The sequence below is a fragment of the Seriola lalandi genome, unplaced genomic scaffold (assembly GCF_002814215.2).
Source record: "Seriola lalandi dorsalis isolate HSWRI2012SDOR001 ecotype SW California unplaced genomic scaffold, Sedor1 jcf7180002054333, whole genome shotgun sequence".
NCBI classification, from domain to species: domain Eukaryota; kingdom Metazoa; phylum Chordata; class Actinopteri; order Carangiformes; family Carangidae; genus Seriola; species Seriola lalandi.
Genome location: NW_019524886.1, coordinates 82,916 through 109,006, shown reverse-complemented (window position 1 = coordinate 109,006; position 26,091 = coordinate 82,916). Strand labels below are relative to the sequence as shown.

Below are 26,091 nucleotides of genomic sequence, written 5' to 3'. Positions count from 1 at the left end.
TTCTAGCCTGATTTTAGCCTATAAAATGTTGTGCTTTTGTCAGTGGTGAAGGAAGAAAATTTTATTTGAATGAAAGTTGCAATACCACAGTGATAAAATACTCAGTTACAGTGATGGAAAGAGAGGAAGTTCATTTACTCAAACAGTACATTTAAGTACAGTTTTGAGGTACTTAATTTAGGTACTTCATACTTAATAATTTGCTTTAGTATTTATATTTTACACTTCTTTATACTTCCATTCCACTACATTTCAGAGGGTTATATCTTACTCTTTACTCAACTACCTTTGTATTACAACTATAGATATGTGTTAGATATTTGGACATTGAGATTTTACACACATATCATTGGTTTATAAAATATAATGCATTATTATAGAGATTTCTGTATCATGGGTAGCTACTTTTGATATTCAAGCACATTTTACTTCTAACACTTCTGTGCTATAGTATTTTAGTTTTACAATTTTCTTCCACCAGTAATCAATTACAAGTGAAACTTTTCCATTTAGAACTCTACTTAAAAGTATATAATTATTATCGCTTATTGTTTGGTTTATTTATTATTCTTTTATATACTTTTGGGTAGTTTAATACTATAACAGTACATGACATTGTATAAATGTGATGAATATGTTTTGCTTTTTACAATCTTAATCTGCATGAGTAACTAGTAACTATAGATCACTCTAGGAAGACATTGAATACAGGACTTTAACTTGTCATTAAGAATATTTACAGTTGTGTTGCTTTTACTTTAGTAAAAATCTAAATACTTCTTTCACTTCCACAGATGTCAAATAATTGCACTGGAGTAAGAAGAACCACACTCTCCTTTGAAATGGAGTGAAGTAGAAGTGAAAGTCGCACAAATTGGAAACACTCAAGTAAAGTACAAGTATTTGTGAAAATATAGCCTGTTTAGTTACTTTCCATCTGTTTTTTAGCTAGCGTTAGACCAGAAATGGGCGGGAACCTGGAAGTAGCCTTTTACTCCCGGTACAGTATGTACAGGAAATATCAGGTACTGTACATGGGGCAGGAAACGATTAAAGCAGGCACAACAGCACCACAGTTTTAAGTTATTAAAGGAGCAACGACTTAAGTAACTTGATTGTTTGTAGCTGTTAATATCTAAATACTCCGCCGTTACAATCACAGACAATGACGTTGTGTCTAAACCAAAGTAGACTCTCAGCACTGATGGAAGACCAAGATTTACAATGTCAAGTGTAGAGAGACACCATTAATGGCTGGATGGAAGTAAAACGACAGTAACACCACCCCCCTCCATGATGAAAACAGTGAGTGTAGCTACGTGCTGGCGTATCCTTTAAAACCTTTACAACCGAAGATACGCTTTTAAGGGACGTCGCTGACGGTGATTAACTACAGGGTGTAGTTACCATCCCAGTAGTCCAAAAAAATACTCGGCTCTTTACGTTATAATCCGAGAAGACACGAAGTATAAACTCGTCCCCCTGCTACACCGTAACAGTTGTGAAGCTCCACTATTGGTTCCCATCGACCATCCGCCAGGGAGAGGAGGCGGGGGGGGGGGGAGCGGTTGAATGACGGCCGTACTTGTGTTGACACTTTGGAGCCGAGACAGCCTCCGGGACCCACACGGGCCTACCTTTTTCACATTTACGTTGTGTAAAGACACCGAATTAAAGAGGAGGAGCGCCTGATCATTTCTTATGCGACCGCGGGATGTTGCGGACCGTATGCGGACTGCGTGACGGGAGGATACGGTGTCGAGGTTGAGCGGACGTTTTCACAGGTTGATGATCTGCATTTGGCACCGAGCAGGGGAGCCAACAAAAGTAAATACATAGTGTCAGTCTTTATAGGCTGTTCCTAGAAAACACAGGCTCACATTAAAAAGGAGAAATAGGCGGTGCCTGCTAATTCCTGGAAAAAGACATATCTCCGGCCAGAATGACACATTTAACATCTGCAGGTTGGAGTTTAACCGCTGAAGTTGACGCTCAGACCTGGGCTACATGCAGCGTGTAAGGCTTGTCTGTCAGTAAAGGACCGTCTGTCTTACACATTTTGACAGATAGCCAATCAAATTTGTTTCTCAAATCGGTGCTCTTATGTCAGTGACCTATATCTCATGCATGTGCGCCAAGAGCCCACAGTAACCTCACCACCGGACCAGACTGCATGGGGATCAACGGGGTAGATAATCAACCACAGCCGTCCAGCGGAGCCTGCCGGACGGAGCAGCCGGCTGCAGATCCCCAGATGGAGCAGAGAGATGCTCCCCATGAAGCAGACAGGAGCAAGGATGATCAGGCAGCGGGCAGCGAGAGCAAAATCGTGCAGGAGGACAGCACCGTGCAGCTGATCGAGGCCGGGTGCAAGCCGCCCTCTGATTCCGAGGCGAGGGTTCAGGTGAAGCAGCACGGCGACGGTGCCGGATTCGTCCCACCCGAAGGAGGTTTCGGCTGGCTGGTGGTTCTCGCTGCAACCTGGTGCAATGGGTCGATCTTCGGGATTCAAAACTCTTTCGGCATCCTGCATTTGATGCTTGCACAGGAGCATGCAGATCCAAGAGACAAGACGACTCAGTTCAAAGTGGGTGAGTAGTACCATACTGTCTGCTGAGGTGAACTGGACAGTGAGATGAAGCAACACAGCAACTGGTGGACACAAGTACATTTTGTCCTGGGTGCACGCTTGTTTACAATCGATGAAAAATTAAAATATGGGAAACTTGTATCACCACTGGGTGATTATCATAGGAAAAACCATCAGCATGACAAAAACAAATGACATCTTTATCTAAGTAACACCAGCAATTGATCATGTATAGGCTGCTATACTGTGTCACACACATACATTCATGAGTCTAAAAAAGATGTGGGTCAGCTCTGAGTTCAAGTGAGTTTACCATGCACTTAAAGTGGCACACTAACCATAGTGTCAAATGACATATGTGCCTCTGCAATACAAATGTCTGCATTATTTTTTCGTCATGCCTTCTGAAAATGCCCCTTAACCCTCCTTTGGGTTGCATGTTTTGGAGAGCACCATCTCTGATGTTAAATGATTAACCGGCTTTCAACTGACTAACAGTGTACTTGTCATCTATTCACTAACACCATTGTTTTTCTAAATCTATTAACCAGCTGCTGCAAATCCATTTCAGTTTGTTACAAATGGCCCTTTGATAAAGTCTTTCCCTGACAGGCTTGAAATTTGTCACATAGAAAGTCATAAAAATGTGAATGTACTGCAGACATTTTAACATTCTGTAAACCTGTGATCATACTGCCCTTATTAAGTGTGACAAAAAGTATTTCTGCCACATATAATATAAAAGAGCTAAAAGACTGTGATATTTTAATTTTAGTTAACAAAAAAAGATGCTGTTTACCACTGACTCTGATGTACATGACCAGAATAAGGCCAGTGTTCACCCCTCTGTTTCCCTTCATGGTTCAGTTTAAATCATTTTGCTGAGGATTATATCACAGGCTTTCACTGATGTATATTCAAATAATTTCTCTTTATTTCCTGGATACTTCAGACTTGAGTGTTATTTAGAGTAATGGGGGAGGCAGGATGGAAAGCAGACAAAGAAATCCATAATGTAGAAATATGGAAAACTGATGTCACTGTTAGGGAATGAGACAGCCCAATCTTGTTTTATTCAAATAAATTAGTCTCTAGATAAAGTTTGAAAATCATGGAGCAACGACTGATGATCCATCAATAGTTGATAGGGAACTGACATTTTCTTGCTTTTGTCTCTGGAGCACTTCTGAAGTCTGGGTGTCCAGAGGTTTGGTCACTTCATGGCGTTACATATTGGAGCACTGGCCTCTTGTTTTGGCCTGAAGTACTCACTAAATAAATAATTATCTGAGGAATGAGACAGACCCTCTCCTTGGGCAAGCTGCTGGTTCTGATCAAACGGGAGCTGGTGTAAAGCTGTACGCCCATCTGTCCAGATTTTAGTGGAAAGAAATATTTTTGAGGATGGGGAGTAGCATGTAACAGGAGTGGGTATTTTTCTGAACCTCCTGTCAAGTCCCACAATCACCAGCAAAGGTTAAGGTCAGGATGTGGGAAGGGATTACAGTTCTAAGACTGTTCCCTGGAACAAATTCAACCCTTTATTATTGTCAGTGTAAAGACAGTTACAGGGGGAGAGAAAATAAACCAAAGAGTTCTTTATGTAAGTTGAACATCTTTAATGGTATCTTGCACCTTGTCATCTCTAATTAATTTTGAGGAAATTGCTGTGTCTGTGGGCAGCGTGACAAGGCATCACATTACGTTCAGGTTTTGTGTGATAGAAAGCTTGAGAACTGTGAACATGTTGGGCCTGAGAGCAGAAACACTAGGACTGGTAGTTGCTTTTCAAGAGTCATGTGAAACCAGAGGTAATCTGTATATGTTGCAACAGAGGGCAGTTGCTATCAAGGTATTTATGTTGTTTTTTTCCCCCTTTTCTTTTGGCTTGTTGAGGATTTTCATCTCCAGCCGTTCTTTGGCTTTAATTCTTGGTTTTTCTCATATGTGAAAGGATTAAGCGAGTCGGCTGAGTCCTGACCTTTTCCTCTCAGCAACAGAAGAAAACAGAGGGGAACAGCTTAGCTATAATAGTCACAGTTGTAAAGGCTCCTTTTGAACTAGCCAGTCTGAGAGGGTGCAGTCAGTGAAAGTTAAATTGACGTGTGTAGAACATCCTGAAACAGGACTTCTGATTCACAAGCAAAAAACCCGTGGGACCATGAGGTGAGGAGGTGACAAGAAAACACTGAGTTGTAATTAAATCTTGATCAGAGATTACCATCAGGTCTTTATACCAAGCTTGATTATGCTGAGTATTTATTAAGCCTTAAGGGGTAAACAAGAGATTTTCAAAATAGCTCAGGAGTAACAAGGTGGGGGATAAGAACAGCCTTTTTTTTTTTTTTTAACAAAAGAAAATAATGAAGGAGAGGTGAGTGGATTATGAGTTGCAGATGTTGTTGTTTTGCTTGATCACAGCATGGCACGGTCAAGTTTCATCCCTGTTGTGGTCCGAAAATGCTGGTATGTCAAGGTGTGTACTGAGTTCAAGTATCCAACACAACATTCTTGTCAAATCAAAAACAAAAACTGTGGTGCTTTTACAATCAGTGGGGAGTAAGCCCCTTGTGAGGTGATGTGTGACTGAACATGGGCGCGGCGAGTGTGGGAGAGAAGTTCAGACTGCAGCACTGTCTCTGCTGCGGCAGAGTTTGCAAAACTGGGAACGCGTGTGAAGGGGCAGAAGAAAGGGACTGAGTGAGCGAGTGATTAATTTTTCATCGATCCCAGAAATGATTTCCATCATATGTCGCTAGTGTTAAACAGTAGGGAGCTTTAATGAGACAAAAAAAACCCCCAAAGAAACAGAGGCTCATCCAAACACAGTGTGTCCTATTTGTGTCTATACAGCTTAGTTACTTAAGTTACTGAGCAACATCACCTCTATTCTTTTTATTTTCTCCAAGAAATTTGGTGTCTTGCTCAAAGACATCAAGGCGAGAGTGATGTAACTGAGGCTCCATTAGTAACACTGCTCCATCAGTAAAAGTAATTTTCCACTCTAACTTCAGTCTTAAGTGGACAGACAATAAATCATACTGACAGCAGCGTTTGGGCAGTGAGAGAGTTTCCCATTAAAAGTTGAAAGTCACTGATAATATATAAATGACATGCACATACCACAAACAAGCTCTTAGCCCTAGGCTTACACACAGGAAACCGGCCTTTTACCACTATATGTTACAAAGTGGAAAGATTTCTGAAGGCTACAAGCACCTCTGTGCCTCTGTGCCGACACACATTAAATTATATAAACTACTTAAGAATAGCTCATAGTGAGTGCAATAACAGTGGCAACATACAAGTAAAACTAGGCAGAGATTACTATGTGTTCATGAAATTTTCCAAAATCGCTAAAGTGTGTTCAAATGTCCAGTTTTGTGTTTGATCTCTCTGCTGTCCTCTTTGTGTAACCTTGTCTCTGTGTTATTTGGCTTGGCAATCATCAGTATTAGGGTAAAATCAATATTACTTTTAAACATTTATGTATTGAAGCTGTTGATTATTAATATGTAGCAGGTATTTATGAACTCAAAACATTAGGGGAATTAGTGTCAGGCCTGGGTTTTGGGAAACAGCGTTTAGAACATTATGGGACACTAAAACTGAACTGAAACACAGGCTACAAAAAATCATATAGAATTAGCTGTTCTTTAAAGGTCCTACCCTTCCAGTGGTGGGGGAAACTCAAGGATCCCTGCAGCCTTTAAATGAACAGTTAAACTAGGCATAATTGCAGTGTTCAACACTGTGTTTCTTTAGCTGTTGTCATTATGTAATCTCTCATCATATCAGATGTGGTAAACATTCAGTGGCTGATATTTCTCAAAAGCCAAATATCAACTCAGTGAATAGAATATTCTAACAGGTGTCTGTGCTGTCTCAAGCAAACCTCTCATTCACAGACGTCTTTCTTCTGTGGAGCTGCTACATTGTAGCTCTGCTGCCCCAGATTTCTTCAGTATATCCAGGGTAGCTGGAAATCCTAGGTTGGCAGATCAGGGAGTACTGTGGCATTTTTGACATTCCAGAGGGCAGGGGAATGGGTTCAGGTCAGATCATAGTCTTTAAAGGCACCACACACAAGCAGGTAATCAAACATAGGGGTAAACTGTTTTTTGGGTTCATTAATAAAGTTTATGCATTTATTTATAGGCAGTTCTCCAGCAGGTGCAAATGCAAATAGAAAGTGTATCAGGGGTGAATTTGGAGATTCGTGCTGTTAGACACATTCGTGGACTGAGTCCGCGTTGTTTGAACATAACTGTGGCAGCTGGTCCCCCAAATGACTTGTCTTACATCTATACTCCACAAACTGACCTGAGGCACTGTGTGGTAGCCATTTAGGTAACTGAAGCTAAGATGAGAGTTTATGAACGTAATACCCTCACACAGTGGTAGCTTATGCTGCACTGTTTTGTTGATATGTCTCAAAATGAAGAATCTGCTCTCACTGTGTACTCATAGAGGGTGTATCCAGCAATATACATAGGCCTATAGGAAGGTTGTTTTTGGCTTGATAGTGGTGACCTGTGAGGAAACAGCTAAGATAAGCTAAAAGTGAGGATTTACCTGAAACATTTGCAGGCTTCTTCTCTGGTAAAAGAGGCTTACAGTCCGCAAAGTATCAAATATCCCTCAGAGAACTATAGCTACACTTACTGCACTACACTACACTACCTGCTTGTTAATAATTTTAAAGCTAACCGTAGTTATGGTCTTTGGGTAGTGTACACTCTTAACCATAACAAAGGCGCTATAAAAGTCTATTTTGGTAGATTCCTACAGTGTGATACCACTGAGTAGTGTGTGTGTTTTTCAGTTGAAATTATCATGTATGTCGAACAACAACACATTGTCCACCCCTACCACCTGCTAAGGGCATTTCATGTGGCCTTGAGGGAATGGGCTTCCGTACCAAGTCTATAGTCTTGTACCTTCGTGTTTCCTTTAATGTTGCCAAAGTACGTACGGCCATTGTTGCTATAACTGTGAGTACCCAAGACAGTTTCGAACACAATATGTTGCATTGTTTAGCAGATAGAATATTTCCTCTGTGTGTCTATGGGAAATTGTTTTAGACACAAACACTGCGGTCAGAAAGCATTTGGATAGTCATTTGTTTTTGATTGTTTTGGCACATTGGATTTGAAATAAAACAATGATTATGTGGATTTCTTTCAACTTTAGAGGGTTGATTCAATCCAATTCCAAAAAAATATTGTTTCCTACTTACTGCAGTGGTATCTATCTATTCAGATAGTTTTTGTTTTATTTGCCCAAGTTTAGAGATATGTGTCTCTGCTGCCGCCAAATAAATTGGAGGTGAATAACATTTTGTTGGTTCTGCTCCAAGTGTTGAAAACATTTGAAAAAGTCAACAGCGACACTTCTTTCCAGGAACAATGAATAATCCACAGAGCATGCTGTAAACAGTTTTCTTTGAAAGTACTTCCTGCTTTACTTGCTGTCTGAGGGGCTAAATAGCTAGAAATCCAACACGATCATCTCATGTGAACGTTAACACCCTCAAATGAAAGCTGAAATTTGGCACTTTAGCCTCATTGTTTCATTTGAAATCCAATGTCCCGGAGTATAGGGCCAACACACTATCACAGACCTTTGTTACTGCGCTGTGGCTGCTACTGTCGTAAACAGCTGCAGTTCTTTGTGATCTTAATCTTTGTCTCTATATTGCAACTGCAGTAGTGAGGTAATTGTTCCATCACATATGTCAGTCTGGAACACAGTGAGAAGACCTGAATAACATGAATGACTCAGTGTTAGTGCTCTCACAGCAATAGAAAAGCTGGTTCGTTTGGCATGCAAGATATTTGTTAAGATATAAGACCCATCTGGCACCAGATTCAGTTATGTACTCATGATGCAGACCAGTCTTAATAGCCACATGTTCAAGCATGTATACACTATAGTTTTGGCATTACTCAAACTTCCATGGTTTGGTTAGGTTTTGTTTTGCCATAAAACAACTTGACATACTTACAAAAATATATGTAGTACACAAAACAAAGATATCCACAAATTACAAGCCTGTACGTCCTACACCAGCTATACTAAGTAACCTTGGTTAACCTCTTAGTGCATTAAATGACACTACGTCTTTAAAATAGAACAGCGTGTCTCCGCTGGAAGACGTTTGTTCCACCAATGTACAGATGGGACTTATAGTCTCTCTGTCTCTCTATTGCTGTCAAACTGCATCCATCATTTAACGAGAGGGATTGTTTTTAAACCCCCCTCACTGCACGCACACACACACACACACACACACACACACACACACACACACACACACACACACACACACACACACACACATCTTTTCATTTTTCCTCAGTGTCCCTCGCTGTGTTCTTTTTCTTTTGTTTGAAAGCGTTCAGACCTAATTGTCTCTAATGAGTACGCTCCTCTCAGTCTATTCACAGACCTTTGCTTGTGCCAGGCCAGAGGGAAATGGGGGTTCGGTGACTGGGTTGGCAAGAAAAAGAGAAAAGAGAGTGGAGGAAAGAGACATGGGTCTGCAGTTCTGTTAGCTTTTGTACGTTGCACGTTGTAGAGTTTACCCCAGGAAATGTAACTGTAACCATCCTCTCCACATTGGTCCAGCCATGAACCTGTGGATGCAGGCTTGAGACAAAGTGATTGCATAATTTATCATAACATGACAACAACCAGCAATTAGGATTGCTGTACTGCTGTCCTCAGTGCTAGATTGTTGGCGCCACCAGTTCTCAAAGAGGCAGAGGGCTCTATTGAAGCTGGGTAAAGGGTTGAAGAAAAAGCTTCTGGAAATTAAGCCTTGCCCTTATTTAAGTGTGCCTAGTCTTCAATAATATGCTGCTCTTCGTTCCTTTCTATTCAGTATTCCACATTACTCTATAATATCTCCCTGCGGTCCCATCTCCCTGTAACATTATATTCAGCCAGGGAGAGACCACAAACATGAACTAACAGCCTTGGTTTAAAGTTGTAATCTGTGATGTTTATTTTATCTCCCTCTTTGGTGATAAGCATTAGTGCTGTCAGTTTCACATTTACTCCATCGCTGAGACATATATTCCTTTAAGAAAGAATATGAGAAGCTGGACAAATACCAGTGAAGGCAAAAGTGATCCCAGAAGCACACAAGACTGTGGCCATTCATTTCTGAGATTCCAGGCACCAGAGGGCTGCATCCCAAACTAAAATCAACCCAATTCTGTCAGGAGTTTTGAGCTGAGCTGAGGTTTTAGAGTGATTAACTTTTTAGAGCTATGCACGTACCGTATGTCATTCAATTCTAGGGCAGTATGTTTTATTTCTGACTGTATGCCATTTGTCTTTGCACACATTTGCGAAAGCTGCAGGCTATTCTTGTGGAACACGTCCTTTGAAGGACCCTGCCACTGAATGTGGATGCCACTGTAATCATGGGGGTCATTTTTGGCCTTTCCCTTGATGCCACCATCAACTTTACCTTCCTGTATGTATGCATATGTTTTGTCATCTAAACAGTAGCTCTAACTGGAGATATTATTGGGCAACGTTTGCACTCTTTTACAAAACATACACAGAGCAGTCTAATGCTTTCCATTGTGGTGCTGTTTCAGCTTGTTATTTCCACCCTGCCAAAAGACATATGTTAAGCCCTCAGGGCAAATATGGAGAAAAGAAACAGATTAAATGTGTTGCACAGCATAACATGATTTTTTTCCTCAGCATTGTTGCTCCATAATCAGTTGTGAGAGTGTTAAGGGTTCCGCATATTTAAAGCTGCTATAATCTACTGTTTTTATATCGGCTTTTAAAGGTTTCATTTGTAGTGATGAACCAACAGAGAATTGTAACCCAACTTTACAGTTTTGATACACTCTCAAAGATCTCATCACTGTCATTTTCAGCCACAGCATGTTGATGTTTTTTTTTTGTGAAAAAAAGTCTGCCCGTACATCACTTGCCCAGCACCAAATAGCAGGAAGGTAAAGTTAGCGATTATCTGGTGAACAAAGTGAGCTATTTAACAGCTGAGGAGCCAACTATTTCCTTCAGGATTTGGTGGATACCGAAACAGATTGCAACCTCAGAAAGACCTGAGGTTGAGTGTTACAGACAATGTTAGATAATCTGACATACACTAAGTTTAAAGGATACTAAGTCCCTTAAGAGAGTGGTTCTTAGTTTTCTAGATCAGTGGTGCAATGTGGTGCAATTGTAATGTTAAGGTGCTTATGGGAAGCCAAACCCAAACTCTCTGGCTTATGAAGTAAAGTGGGTTAATCTGATCTCATGCAACATTGCCACTGATTTCTCTCTCAGTGGTATACCTGGTATATGTGTTTTTAATGTATGTTGGTTACGCCAACATGTGTTAACAACCATATGCTTTTACCTTGATCGATGAAGTGTTTTCTGTTGCTCCTCACGATGAAACTCTGAACATTTTGTAGAGAAAGTTGCTAGATGGTGGGAGTTCGAGAGTAAGGTTGAATAGCAGAATTCTCTCTTGTTTCATTTGGATAAATAAACTATAGGAGGACTGAGGTGCAGTCCCACCCTTAAACTACAAAAAATGTAACTTTGTATTGTACACTATGTATGCATACAACATGTAGAGGCACACAACAAAGACTGTTGTACGTGTGTGTAAATAGGTAAATCAGTCCACCCGTCTGTTTATCGGTCTCTCTGGTCTCATTCCCATTGAGCTGTTAGATCAGTGTGACTCACAGCCCAGACACTACGGTAGACATTAAAGCTACCTTTGCTCCCCAGGAGACTGGACCCAGACATTTGTTTGTTTTCACTTCAGGGTACGCAGTGTCTCTGCTGGATCATTCTGGTGCGTTATATTTTAACACTGGATGGATGTTACACCACAGGCCAGAACTATCCACTTTGATCCACTTGTTGATCTGCTTATACCCCACGAGAAAAATCTCACAGAGTGTGTCTGATGTACATGATGCAAGCAAAGACACAATAAAGAGCAGAGTTACATATGTCTATATAGCAAATTACATCAGATGGTGGAGTGTCACAGAGAGGTATCAAGGTATTCATGCTGTCTGAGTTATGAAATGTAGGCGTAGGTGCAAGATTCAACATGAAGCACACATTTACTTTATACTGTGCCCTCCATTGAGATCACAGGAGGCACATGTTCAAACCGTCAAAGAAATGAAGCCAATCACGAAGACTTGCACACAAGTGCAGCAGCAGATGCCTTTTTAATTTTCATACAATATCTTCCATATGGAAATTTTATTATTTTATTATTTTTTTTTTTTTTTATAAAATTGCTTTAAAAAGTGTTGTTTTCTCATCTTTCTTCTACAACAATTTTGTTCCATACTTTCAGTTTCAAGTGGGGCTGTATATACACTACATTTGTTTGACTGTATAACATTATATAGTAGTAAAGGCAAATCCTCCAACTGCATATATTTGGTAAGGGTAGTTTCAAGAACTGTAGCAACTGGTGAAAGATTACATAATGCAAATGATATAGTGTGTTGTTTCAATGCAAGAAAGAGAGTCCATTTCTCCTCATTGTCCTCATGTCAGTTGTATTGCACAGAATTGTATCCTGTATATCTTTCATGTGTTGATTTACAGCACACACATTTCATGTTGCATGTGCTTTTAGCCTCAGTCAAACAGGCATAAGATTGTCTTATATTTATTTCTGATTGTAGCTACAACATGCAACATTTCTACATATTACTGATGATGAATTATCTCCCCTCTCCTCTTCCTCTGCAGCCTGGGTCGGGGCCCTGGCCATGGGCATGATCTTCCTTTGCTCACCTGTGGTCAGCATGTTCACCGACCGTTTTGGCTGTAGGAAGACGGCTGTCAGCGGGGCGTTGCTGGCTTTTATAGGGTTGCTCAGTACATCCTTTGCAAAGTAAGTTAGTGTACATTTATTAAAGACATCACTTGTTTCCGCGCCGGTCTGTGCCACTGGTGTTTTATCACATTTTAGTCACAGACCTACTGTTAGCATTCAAAATAAATACCTAGTATTGTTGGATAAAACTGAGAAAATTGTTTATAACACTGCCTGGAGTCCTGATGAAATTTCCAGAATTTTCAAAGTCAAAGTGTCTAACCATTTGGATGAAAAAGTAATCCATCTGCTGCACACCACTAAAGATTTTCAACCTGTTTCTGAAATTACAGCTTTATTTCCTGATCCAGGTACTGGAAATGAAATAGAGTATGTCGTTGCTATATTGTACACAATACAAGAAAAGTATCACCCAAATATTTTGTATGAAAATATGGAAAAAAAAAAAAAAGGAGACAATTATCATTAAAAATTCAACCAAGACATAAACATAGATAGTGGATTAGGAAACAGAGCCACACTTTGGGAAATAGGTAATTTTGTTTTCCCTCAGATTGTTTGATGACCTTCTGGGTTTTTTCAAATGTCATCAGGTATTTTTTTCCCAGAAAAACTATGACATGCCATTTGATAATTTTGTTACACTGCCTAGTGGCATGCCTTCCACTAAATGATGATATCTAATAATCCTTTCATCGATTGTTGTCCTATTTAATTTATACAATAATTAATGTTACAGAAAAACAACTGGACATATAATAATTCAGTTATTTCATAATGATTTTCTGCACATATTCAACATCTTATCGTCACTATCATCTTATCCTCTCTTCTTTTCTCGTTCTCTTTTGTTACTTTACTCCTCCTTTTCCTTCCTCTCTTTTATTGCAGCTCCCTAGGCCTTCGTTATTTCACATATGGCATATTGTTCGGCTGTGGCTCTTCCTTCGCCTTCCAGCCCTCATTGGTCATCCTCGGCCACTACTTCCGCCAGCGCCTTGGCCTGGCCAATGGCTTGGTCACAGCCGGTGCCAGCCTATTCTCTATGGGCCTCCCGGTTTTGCTCGACAAGGTGGTGAAACCTCTGGGCCTCAGCAGGACCTTTCAGATCCTAAGCCTCTTCATGCTGGTCCAGGCCCTGCTGGCGTTGACGTTCAAACCTTTACTGCCTGCTGGAGGAGGCATGGGACCACCGGGTATGGGTCCTGACCCTACTGGACCTCAAACCCAGTCGGGAGCTACCGATCAGGGTGGGACCAGGTGGAGTAGAGTTCTGGTTGGGCTCAGGAAATACTTCAACCTGCGTGTGTTTCACAATGTGACATACCGGGTGTGGGCGTTTGGAGTAGCTACAGCTGTATTGGGCTACTTTGTGCCATATATCCATCTGGTAAGAACATCTCATGGGCATGCTTACAGAAGAGTTACATGTTGTGTGTTCCTGGCTTAAATTAGCTTAACTAAACCCAAGGCAGTTCAAGTCTTCTGTCTCGAATAGCAATAGAGTAAAATCAGCCTGTCATATTTTGTTTATATTTGATAGATGTTAATGGAAGATCGCATGTAGATACTAAGCTTTGTGTACTTTACACTCTTCCATCCATCTCAGCTGCGCTAAAACGTGACCTAATATAGAGTACATGCTATAACATCCGTAGGTATTTTTGGAACATGACTGTGACCTTTTCATTGGTATTACAAGGTTTATGGTTTTGATTAGTCCGAGTTGTATAATTATGTGTCTGACATAAAAAATGATGTCCCTACCTGGGGAATGGAGAGACGGGGAGAGGGAGGGAGATTGATGTAAGAGCTGTCCTGTTGTACCGTGGTTGGTCTGGCGCCATTCATTTTCTGTAGGGCTCAGTTGAAGGGCAGTCGAATGCATGTCAGCATGGTATATGAGCGGTGAAAGCTGAAGATCTGACTTGTTCCTATCGACATGATAATAGGGTTTTGTCAGAATAATGGCTGTGACTGACCATCAGCTGCCAGGTTTCTGATGACAGAGCTAAGTGTCCTTTCATGGTTCATTTCATGGTTGTGTTTGCTACAGCATTCACATCTGCTCTATAAATCACTTTTCCTGTGTTTTCTAGTAAATATCTGAAACCAAAAGGGAGAAAATCATACTTACCATTTTATAGTTTCATGATGGTGCCCCCTATTTTTGCATTTATACCATTAGCTCTCTGTTACGTCCATGTAAGCGCTTCATATTAAGCCATGCATAAATCGGCAACGTCATCATTTTGTCAGCCAGGCAGCAGCCTGTTACACAACACAAGCCACAGACTTCGAACAACAACAACTCACATTAGCTTTCATGACATGAACACGAGTCACATCCTGTAACTGGTTGAAAAAACCACCAAACAAGCAAACGTCAACTGGGAAAAAGTGCACTGCTAACATGAGTTTGCAGGCTAAATACTTAATTAGCTGCTCAGCTTATATGCAGATATCACTTCACACGAGTCAGCATGACTCCTGACAACACACTGTCTATGGCTTGTAAACTACAGACAGGTTTGTTACTTTGTCTCTTATACTCCTGCTGGGGCGCAGCCTTTCAGCTGATGTCAATCAAACAAAGACAAACCCCTCCAGGGGCTGAGAGGAAAAGGAGTATTTCTCAAAAGACATTGTTTTCCTTTCTTTTAACAATACATTTAAAATAACACTGACGTTATTTTTTTTTAATGCTAAAGGGTATGACGAAATCAAATCACTCCCAAAGTACAATCATTTTGCATTCTATAACGGTTAGAGTCCAAAAGTCAGCCAGAGTATATTTGCAAAATCTGTACAAGAACTATGACCAACTCTGGTGTGAAATAGTGAGATAGTAAAGGATGAGGGTGAAGTGTAAAGCTGCAGCGTGGAAGCTGTGAAGTTGATCTCCCTCTATCCAGATGTCGGATGTTCCAGCTCCGGCCTCCCTCTGTCAGGTCTGTTGTTTCAGGCCCAGGCCCAGATGTAAACACAGCCCCGGCCTTTGTATTGGCTCAACCACCTCAGGAAACCTCTCCTGTATGGCCTCTCTGTATCCCTAAACATGCCTATCCTATGGCCATTGATGAATGTAGAGCCCTTCAAAGCAGAGCAAATATTTCACAAGGACCAGCATGCTCAGGAAAGACTTCAGAGGGCGGTTTCATGTTTTGGATCTGAATTGGGGGGTCAGGGCTGAGGGGAGTGGGAGGGTCTGACCTATATGCGTTGGGTCTTCCTGTCCTGCTGTTCCAAAAGTCTGTGGATGAAGACATTTTGTTATTGTAAGACCGTGGCTTTGGGGTTAAGGATGGACAATTCTGCCACTCCAAAATGCACACCCATTTTATGAGGTCATTGACTTCTTAGGCAAAGAGCAAAAAAACATCTGAAGGAGTTCAACAGCAAGTTGTGTGGTATCTTTGCTCACTCATCCATTATTGGCAGCTTCTAGAGTGTTTCTCATGCAGCACAATCCCATTATCCACTGATACGCACTGCCAAATCTCACACAGCACCATGGCCTGTCTTTCTTTTCGTTTCTCAGATAAACTTTGTGAAGACAAAGTTCAAGGACACCCAGAAGGAATGGGTGCTCTTGGTGTGCATCGGAGCTTCATCCGGGGTGGGACGCCTTGCTTTCGGCAAGATTGGTGACCTCATTCCTGGTCTACAAAAGGTCTACATGCAGGTGAGGAAATTAAACATCTGCATATAACATTTGACCTGAAATAGAAGACTTGAAGTTAACCATTAACATTTGTGCTTTAAGTCTCTTTTTTTCAACACTGAGTACGCTGGTACTCATATTATCACACTGGATCCATATCTGTTTAATGTTATTCTATTTAAAGGCTAATTTAGTGTTTACTAGTGGTTGAACATTGGAATTTTATTTGCAATTAGAGTGATTCATTGTCATTAATGTCTTATTAGATTGCAGATAAACATAACTCAGATACTAATTTGCACACACTTCGTGTTGTTGTTGCAAGAAAAATGACTGGCCTAGATAATGATAGGGAAGATTCAGTTCAGTGTAGATAGAAGGGGGAAATGTATTCACAGCAATTTTAGAGGAAAATACAAACAGGATTTGTCATTTCTTGCTGTATATGTACGCAATATCTGCAGAACGCAAATGTACACATAATCCACTGACTGAGTTGGCCAGAACCAGCACACTCACGCTGCATGTTGTTGATAAACATGTACAGTGATTCAGCAGAGGCATAATGAATCTTAGGTTAATTAAAAACCTTGAAATTGCATAACATACATTTTTAAAATGTGCAACTCTATGTGATATGAACATGCAAAGATACATGTTTATAATGCCCCTTTGGCCCTATTGGCCATTTAGATTGTGCAGAGATCATCTTTTCTGTTGAACAGGATAATGTGTTTACTGTGTGCTGCTCAATAGGTTCTCTCCTGCTGTCATAAATAAAGAAACACACTGGCTGACTGGAGTCTTTTACAGATGGAAAGGCTTGTTCTTTTCTTTCTTTTATCCAGAGTTGAACACTCACTGTATTTTTAAGAGTTGATTTCTCCCACAATATGGTAATTATGAAGGGTTTTAAGGTAACACTTCGGCTCATTGTCAAGGAACAGAGCCCTCCCTCACAGTTCACAGTATTAATCATGAAGTCGGAGCTCAGTATAATGTGACTGCTCAGATTTGTGCGAACAGGCAGGCAGACTTCTGCAGAAGTAAACAAAAGCTCAAAGGACAGATATAAATATCTTTCTCAGCCGATAGAACAGATGACGTGACTGAGATGTATAAAAGTTCCTCAGTTGTATGTTCCTGCCCACATTACTCATACTACATGAACTGAATTGTTGGTAGTAAACAGCAACTACTGTAATCTAAAAAATATAATAATAATATGAAAGTCATTTTCATGGCAAAGAAACTGTTTTCAGCAGGTTTCAGCACATCACACTTGATATTGTATCACTTTTTTTTTTCCAGTTTTCGAGCTGGAGGTTGTACTCTAAATGAGCTAACTTACAGTTTTAAGTTCAATATAATGAACGGTGACTATAAATACATTGAAAGCTTGTGTTCTCGCCGTGTGTTTCAGGTGGTGTCCTTCATGGCTCTGGGCCTGATGTCCATCATGATTCCTCAGTGCTCGGTGTTCGAGGGGCTGGTGGTTGTGTGTGTGTTCCTGGGGCTGTGTGACGGCTGCTTCCTCACCATAATGGCTCCCATAGCGTTCGAGCTAGTTGGGCCCATGCAAGCCTCGCAGGCCATAGGCTACCTTCTAGGCCTCATGGCTCTTCCCATGACAGCAGGTCCCCCCATCGCTGGTGAGAGGCACGCTTCTTTTTTCACAACAAAGCACTCATTTATATATTATATACCAAAGGGAACACTTTGATCTGGCTCCTTTCACTGACGTCAAGATGTTGGCAATAACAGTGCACAACAAGTTGATTGATAATAGCAGAGAAAAAGGGGATAGAAAAGATGTAGGGACCAGGTAAGACGAAGGCATGGCAGGATGGATTGTACTGGATTGTTTAGCCAACTGCAGGCTGCCTCCAGGGTTTTGTCTTGGGAAAACAAAGTACATACAGGGTAGGATCTCAGAATTCAACTTAATTTGTCTGCTCTGCCTCCCCCTTCTCTCTCCTGAGCTCTCTATTAACAGGAGTATATAGAAGACCACTGCTGGCAGACGGTTAATTTGATGACTCAGGCATCCTTGTGCTTTGTGTTTCCAACCACTTTTAGCTCTTACACATACCGGGACTGCATTTACTACAAAAAACAAACTCTGATTTCTGTTTTAAACTACATCTACTATACTCTATACTAGAGCTGAAATAGTACAATAGTTGATTAACAGAAAATGAATATGCAACTATGTAAAACTGTTGATAAAAAAAACAAAAAAACTAGGTTCTGAAAACTTTCTGTGTGCACTTTTACTGTTTTCTGACATTTTCTACACAAAACATTAAATTGATGAATTGAGAAAATAATTCAGTCATTCAATCAGATTATAATCTTTTGCAGATTTTTTTTTAATACTGAAAATATCCTGGCTTCATGTGTGATTAGTTTATTGATTTTAGCAGAATAGTTGATATTTTTATAGAGAATGTGTTGTGCAGTTAGGCAGCAGAAACTGGAAGGGGGAGCAGGCCAGAAGGAGAGTAGTTTAGAGAAAAAACTTATCAATTATCTTATCAATTATCTATCCCTCAACCCTATCGTCCCTGCTCATTTTATGTCTGAAAGGTGTCTTATCTTTTTCAGTAACTACGATCAAATCATAGAATTTTAGGGATCCAGTGCATATGGGAAGTAACTATAAGAGACTAACCGGCCAAATGAATGCACTGTTTGTGTCCACACAAAGAACTGTATTCAGACATCGAGGACAGGATAGTGGTTTCAATTGGCTTACGGTTTTCCTTCCAACTAAATATAGTGCCAGCCTATCATCTGTAGTTAGACATGCGTACTTGACATGAGGCAGATTATTATTATGTGTAAACTTACAATACACTGCACAGGGGAATTTTCGCTGTAGGAAAATATATTGTTCTGTACATTCTGTACAGTTCATGAGCAAGAACATATATGTAACAGGCAACAATGTACTGTAAGTGCACATCCCTCCCACTGGTCTGTGCTGTAGGTAGAGTTTGTTTGATTTAGCTCATGTGGATAAATATAGGCTGCGCATATACACAGTACAGACAGGGTGAGGTTTTACTGCTGTATTGTATCACAACACTGCAGGGTGCACAGGGGTGGGGAATGAGTATAGGCCTTCATTACTATAAATATATAATGTATAATGTATGACAGAGTTATTGTGGCCATAACTTGCATTGCTACATCTGTTAGTAGATCATAATAGAGCTTAGCTTACTTTCTTGAATTGACCTTTTTAAAGTGCATTGATCAGACAAAACAATAACCGGCAAAGTCTAAGGAAATTTCACTGCATTCAGTGCTGACTATATGATGTTGTACAGAACCAACTGCCAATCATCGGGATAGCGTGGAAGCCAACGGCAGGATGTGAATCGTTCTGCCCACATGCTGTTGTGCATATATGTGCACGTATGCATGGCACATGGTACGATAGGGAACAGGCTAATGTGCTTTTACGTCACCTGAAGCCCACCATAGGTTCTCCTACACACTTGGAAAGGAAAGGGTGAGGGGAGGGGTGTTCAGTTGGTTGCAGCTGACAGCCTCGCCGGTAGATGCTTCTGAATCCAACACACTTGTCCTTAAACTTATGGACATAACAGTGTTTTTGATCTTCTCATTACACTTTGGGGAAAAAAGTAAATTTGATGCCTATCTGTCACTGATGACATCAGGGACTCCTAGTGAAATAGATACTGTGTTTCAGTGGGATTCCTTGAGTGAAGACAGGATAACAATGTATGTATCCCCCCTGCCACCACTTCCCAGGTCTCCTACATGATTACTTTGGGAACTACACAGTGGCCTTCTCCCTGGCTGGGGTGCCTCCTATCGTGGGGGGCGTGGTGCTCTTCTTTGTGCCCCTGATACACTCCCGGCTCCAGCGAGGCCAGGCAGCAGCTTCACCAGATGACACATCCACGACTGCTCACATGTTGCCCTCTGCGCCACTAGCGGAGGAGCCCAAGAGCTGCTCCAATGGAGACATCCTCCCTGGCTACACTGACGTAGAGACACACATCTGAGTCGCACCGTACAAAGGTTACATACATTTACACATGCCCAGCACATGTTATTTACCTGGAAATATGTAAACACACACGCTTCTCCTTATGTTTACTTTCCTTTTGCTTTGTGTTTTTTTTTTTCCAGGGATTCAGCCCACCAGCACCTTTTCTCATCCTTAGATTGCCCTCCTCCCAACCAGAGCTCTCTTGTTGGCTGACCTTTAGCCCCTCCTGGCCCTCATTGGCTGTTTGTTATTTTCTTGTGGAGAGAATTCGAATAGGGCACTCTGGCTGCAAGCCGCAGAGAGGACAAAAAGCAGGCACATCGGGATAGGATGATGGAAATGTTTAAGGAGGATAAGCACAACACAGTCTCAACTACGATTGTTTTCATCAGTGGGGACTCTGTAGTAACACATACCTCCGAGAGAGAAGAAATTAAGAGATTTTAATGGGATTTTCTGATTTCACAGCACTTATGACTATAGATATATATTCATATTTATGCTCATAGTCATAAATATAGTCATATCTATGACTAAAAATGACTATGCTTTGTTTATAGATTCCATATAAACACATTGTTAAGATAAAGTGGCATATAAAATAAGAACTAGTTAAGGGATGAATTCATAGATTTCTTTATGTAGTACCTCATGCATCTAATTTTTTTCAAGCATTTTACTTAGTTTGTGTAGCGGAAACACAAGCTCATTTTGAGAGATTTGCAGGTTTGCTTTAATCTATTCTACAGTTTTCTGCTGTGACAGCTACAAGAGAAACATACGGATCTGTTGTAAATGTCACTGGAGAGAGATCAGCCACCAGACGCAATCACCTCAACTCAACCGCACACTGTACCACACTGCACTCACAGCCAGGGTCTAAAAACTTAGCGAAATGACTTCAGCTACTCTACCAGCCTGCCTGCATGGGAGACAGATGTGTGATTGTGGCAGCTGTTGATTCCACTGATTAACAATGCCGTGAACCCGAGAGTGTTCGTTTTTCTCTTCACAGTTTTAATATAGGTCAGTGACTTTGCATCATTAACTTATGCAGTCAAAGTTTAAAGAGGTGAGCAGAGAGAGCTGTGCATCTCCTGCCCGAATCACCGAAACTAATCTCTACAGTTGATGCAAGGTCCTCACATGAGTCAGCCTTAACTTTCAGCTTTTTGTTTTTTTTTTCCAAGAATTGAATTCTATAGTTTTTATTGTCCTTTTAAAGTTTTAGCAGGGTGCTGAACAAATCTGCATAAACTATTATGTTATGACTTTGAGAAATAATTCACCAATAGTTTTGTGGTGTGCACACCGTATACCTGTTTAAGTGGAAAGAGAAAGAGAGAGAGAGATTCACGGCTATTGGGAGCATAGATTTTTCTCATATTATCAAAAGTTAAGTTTTCCTCTGTGTGGATGTGTGTGTGTGTGTGTGTGTGTGTGTGTGTGCAGCACCTGCGCAACTGCATTTGGATAGTAGAGGCAGTTATGTAATATGAAACTATTATCTTGCAATCTGTTGATAATAGGGGACTACTGAAAGTAAAACTGCCAAATGGCCAGAGCCCTCGTCAGGCCATCTCACAGATAAATCAGTTTGCTGCTTTAGTTCAGTCTCGTCATGAGGGCCTCACTCACTGTGTTAGCATTAATGAAGCAAAACATCGCAGCCTCGTTGAGATATTCCCTCAAGAGGACAGTGACTGTTAGATTTCATAAACATTTGGACCACTTACCTCTGCACTCTTAGATTACAGGTTCTCCTGAACAATGAACTTTAATGAACAGATGTGAAGAGCTGCAATAATAGAGTTTGAGTTACACTCTATGGTTATATACAGTACATAACAGAATAGCATCGGGGGGAACTGGGAAAAGGAAATGCCCTGGTGTTAAGGTGGTATGCCTTTCTAACAATTCCCCTCGTTGCTTTCACTGCCATTACTCAGTCGGCTTCTTTGTTACAACACTTTAGGGACTAAAAGCTACACAAACCTCACTGCTGAGTGTAGTTTTTTAGGGGGTTAATGCTACAGGAAAAAACAGTTCTGAATAGGAAACATACACCTATACCTCAGTAATCAATCAATCCTCAGCAGTTTAGTTGAACACGTTGACATTCTTCATTAACTTTGTAATTTCACTGCCCTGTGTAGTGGTTTGTTGTTGCAGTCTGAATCTCACACCACAAAGTTGCCAAACACCAGTTTTCAATGAACCCTGCTTCCTCTCAAAACTCATTATTGTCTGTTTAAGTACCACAAAACAGTGGACATTTCACACTTCCATTCCCCATGATCAGCTGGTGCATAGTATATTTAGAAATTTATTCTTCCTCCTTTTTTTTGCCTTTATATCCATTCGCTCTGTTGTGTTTGATCCTCATCATTCCTGCCCTCCGTTACTTCTTCCTACAAAAGTGCGAGTGGTCGTTACTGTAGCTTCTCCTCATCACAGCCTGTTTTCCATGTCTGTGAATGAAAAATACAGATATTTAAATGTCTAATACTCTTAACTAAAGTTATAGGAGTCACATAACCATGGAGTGGAGATATATATGATGGTTAAAAATGTAAAGTATGTTTGAAAGCAAAAACATAGGCCTCTAATTTGACTGAGGCAGTGTTGAATTCTATTGGCAGTTGTTGCAGCTGCTATTAAAAGACAAAAAAAGGTCGGGGTAATTAAAAATTATGGGCAGTGTGAGCTGTCCATGTACCAGCTATATAAGCTAACCAATACCATCACAATTGTCATCACAAAACATAACAGATCACATCAACCTGAACATAAAGCTCCAGCACAGTAATATGATTAAAAACAGTCCAATTAAATCTTCAAAATCTTCATCACTTATGAATAACTCATTTACAGTTTTCAATTTGCTTTATTTAACAATCATTGTCTTCTTGCCTAGTAAATAATGGGTAGCTGTGAAATTTGTTGTAGATTTTATTTTTGTATTATGGAGGTTGCAGGAGATTCTTTTATAAAACTGCAGAACTACATGAAACATCAGTAACCCATCGCCCTAATGGCTGAATTTTTTTAAGCTGATGACTGCATCCACCTTCAATCGAAAGATGATAATAGATTAATAGGTAACATTTGATATGTAAGTTGATATTCTGCTGGTTTGCACAGCACTAATATAAAATTCTGTTACTGCCCCAGTGAAAGTGCAGTGTTGGGTGTTACTGACAAGTTGCACTAGTTTGCTGCTGCTAAACTAGAGGCCTATGTCATTAAAGTCTCAGAATCTTGCAAATGAATGAGTGAATGAAAAGTCCACAGAGGATTTTCCCTCTGGCAGCCATATTGGAGGACTTCAGCCTTTTGGTTAACAACAGCTCCAAAAGGCTGATTGTGTTTCTATGCACGAAACGTGTTGGTCTCAACAAAATTGACTAGAATTGTTTAATTTTTTTTGACTGTGAACTGATATTTTCTTTCTATATTTTTGTGTTGAATATGTCGTCAGCTTGTTAGCTAGCAGCTTACTGTTGTTTTCTACAACACATTTTTGAAGAAAGACTAAATAGCAAGGCATTTGAGTCACAGCAGTAACCTCAATATAGAAAAGTAAACAAATCTGCCTTACAGTTACTGAACAGATAGACCAGAACCACAACTTGTTGCCAGATTTGAGACACAAATGCAACGTCTATACAGTGAATTTTTCAGATCTTAATGTGACTTTTTACTCATTATTTTCATTTTTTGCTTTCAGTATAGTCATTATCGGTCCTGGATGTTTCTAAACAGCATCCTTACACAATTTCACCTTAGTCAATCTCACCCAGATTCTGGTCAGAACCAGCTGAGTGCGCCTTTTTATTAGCCTACTGCAGATTCAAACAGTAAAATGACATGTATCAGCATATGTACTTTATATACTTTGCATTACTTTGTAATGGTTTCTAATTAACCATAAACTGTTTTATTTTTTCTTTAATTATTGGTTTGTTTTAGTGATTCAATGACTACTGGAAAAAGAAGAACTGTTAAGTTACTTCAGATTTAAAATAATATATAAAAGTGAAGGAGTTGAATGCATGAAGAATGATACAATACATCTGAATGGTGTGCATGGTGTCTGCTCAACCAGTGTTTGGCTTGCCAAAGTCTTCTCGTCTATGCAGCATTCCTGGGCTCACGGTCCACTTCCTGTGACCGCTTCACTTTCTGAAGTCTGAACATGTCAAACTGTAAATGATGAATGTTTACTTGGACTCTGAGATGGCATTTGTCTCCTGTAGCGCTCAGAGCTGTAGCCTGCAGTAGTTTGAGGAACAGTTAAACTTACAGTAGAGCCCCCTTGTATGTTACCTAAACTATATACTACTAACATTACATTTGTTTTACTTATTGTTTTTAAGACTTTGTTTTTTTTTTATAATTAAAAAGTTTTTGAGCTGTTGTTTTCCCTGGCAGTCAAAATCATGAAAACTTCATCTTTTCTTCTTCTATGTTTGCTTTTTTTCATCTCTTGGTGCCTGTCTGGGGCATACACGATGCGGGTCAGAGCTACAGAGAGGCACATTTGGCACACTAGGCAGCAGGACAGGCTTAGAAAGTGGCAATGGACAAGACAATGTTTTTGCTGTAACGTATCATTTTGATGCAAATGTTGATTGCACAATGTAATGGCTATGAAATAATGACACCATCTCTGTGTAGGTTGATTCTGTATAAGCCTGTATAGCTTAGCCACAGGGTTTGAAATCTCCCAGAAGGGAGGTACGTCTGCCATTGCGCAACCAAAACAGGAAAAGAATACAGCTTTCATTTAGCATTCACTTAAATTTCCTGCTGATATCTTTTGTTCAGTTACCAGAAAACACAACCTGGCCTCTCATTCTCACCTCATTAGACTTTCCTCTGGCAGACAAAAAAAAATTGGACTTCTTACTACTTGTTCTTCTGCTCTCCTATATGTGCCATTTTGCCACTCCTTTGACCTCAATCTCCACTTAACGGTTTAACTGCTGTACTTTCCCTCAGCCTGGAACCAGTCAAACAATACGTGAAACAGGATAGCTGAAGGTCTATATATTATGAAGCTGAGACATGATTTGCAAAAAGTCAACACCTCAAAGAATGCTGTGAACCGCTTCCAGCCAGAATATGTTTTCAGTGCTGTTGCCAGTACCTTTAATCACTGGGTGTAACTTTTATATTGCATTCGGTCACACGTGAATAATGTATAGACCTGTATATGTTCTAGAAACCTTGTAATATTCATGCATATTTTTCATTGTCCTGACTGTAGGCATCGTGTCTTCACAGCCATAAATATTCAAACCTTTGCAGGTGATATATTCTCATCTATGTTTGTGTATGAGTAATATTTCAGTGCAGGGCTCTGCTAAACTTTCCTTCTCTAACCTCCAGTAAGGTTGCTGCAGTTAAACCTCTAATGCCTCTCTTCACTTCTTAAAGCTATGAGCTTCTGTTCTCCCTCTACAAGCTATACCTTTTTATATAAATATGTATTTCTGTTTTAGTCATTTTACAAAAACGTTCTAACAAGGTCAGTGACGTCACAAGATCTGAAATTAATTCATGCTGCTAGAAAAATTTATGTAATTTTTGTGTTTTTGTCGACGTTATTTTGAATCTGTATCAAAAGAGGCACATTTTTTCTATTAAACCAACAATAAAGATGTAATATGAAAACAATCCTTGCTGTCATCGCCAGTACCTCTTTTGTTAGCCGTGTGCTTTGAGTCCTCAACTGTTCCACTTCCACATGAGACGCTGCAGGCACTCAGGTTTTTTAGACACACACTCATGTTGGAGATTAACCCCAGACTCTATTAAATGTATAATGACATGGCCATTCAAAAAAGAGACGTAATGCACTGCTGCTGTTTAGTGACACACTGAATGTGTCTTCAAACGTGTGACCGACTCATTATCACCACAGCAACATGGCCATGTTTATTCAGGCATTA

The 26,091-nt window shown here is 40.2% G+C and overlaps 1 protein-coding gene across 1 annotated transcript; it reads left to right on the top strand.

Annotated features, from left to right (window-relative positions):
* The first annotated feature begins 1,573 nt into the window (after positions 1-1,573).
* On the top strand, positions 1,574-25,816 carry slc16a2 (solute carrier family 16 member 2). Its single transcript, XM_023407352.2, has 7 exons — positions 1,574-2,591; positions 12,356-12,500; positions 13,335-13,833; positions 15,985-16,128; positions 17,531-17,759; positions 19,891-20,163; positions 20,275-25,816. The coding sequence occupies exons 1-6, from the start codon at positions 2,174-2,176 to the stop codon at positions 20,145-20,147; spliced, it is 1,692 nt and encodes a 563-aa protein (XP_023263120.1). The 5' UTR covers positions 1,574-2,173; the 3' UTR covers positions 20,148-20,163; positions 20,275-25,816.
* The last annotated feature ends 275 nt before the right edge of the window (positions 25,817-26,091 follow it).

Bases quoted from the DNA above. Each gene is read 5' to 3' on its own strand.
- slc16a2 (XM_023407352.2), top strand. From the start codon at position 2,174: ATGGGGATCAACGGGGTAGATAATCAACCACAGCCGTCCAGCGGAGCC. The intron at 2,592-12,355 runs GTGAGTAGTACC...CTTCCTCTGCAG, and splicing joins GACGACTCAGTTCAAAGTGG to CCTGGGTCGGGGCCCTGGCC. The intron at 16,129-17,530 runs GTGAGGAAATTA...CGTGTGTTTCAG, and splicing joins TACAAAAGGTCTACATGCAG to GTGGTGTCCTTCATGGCTCT.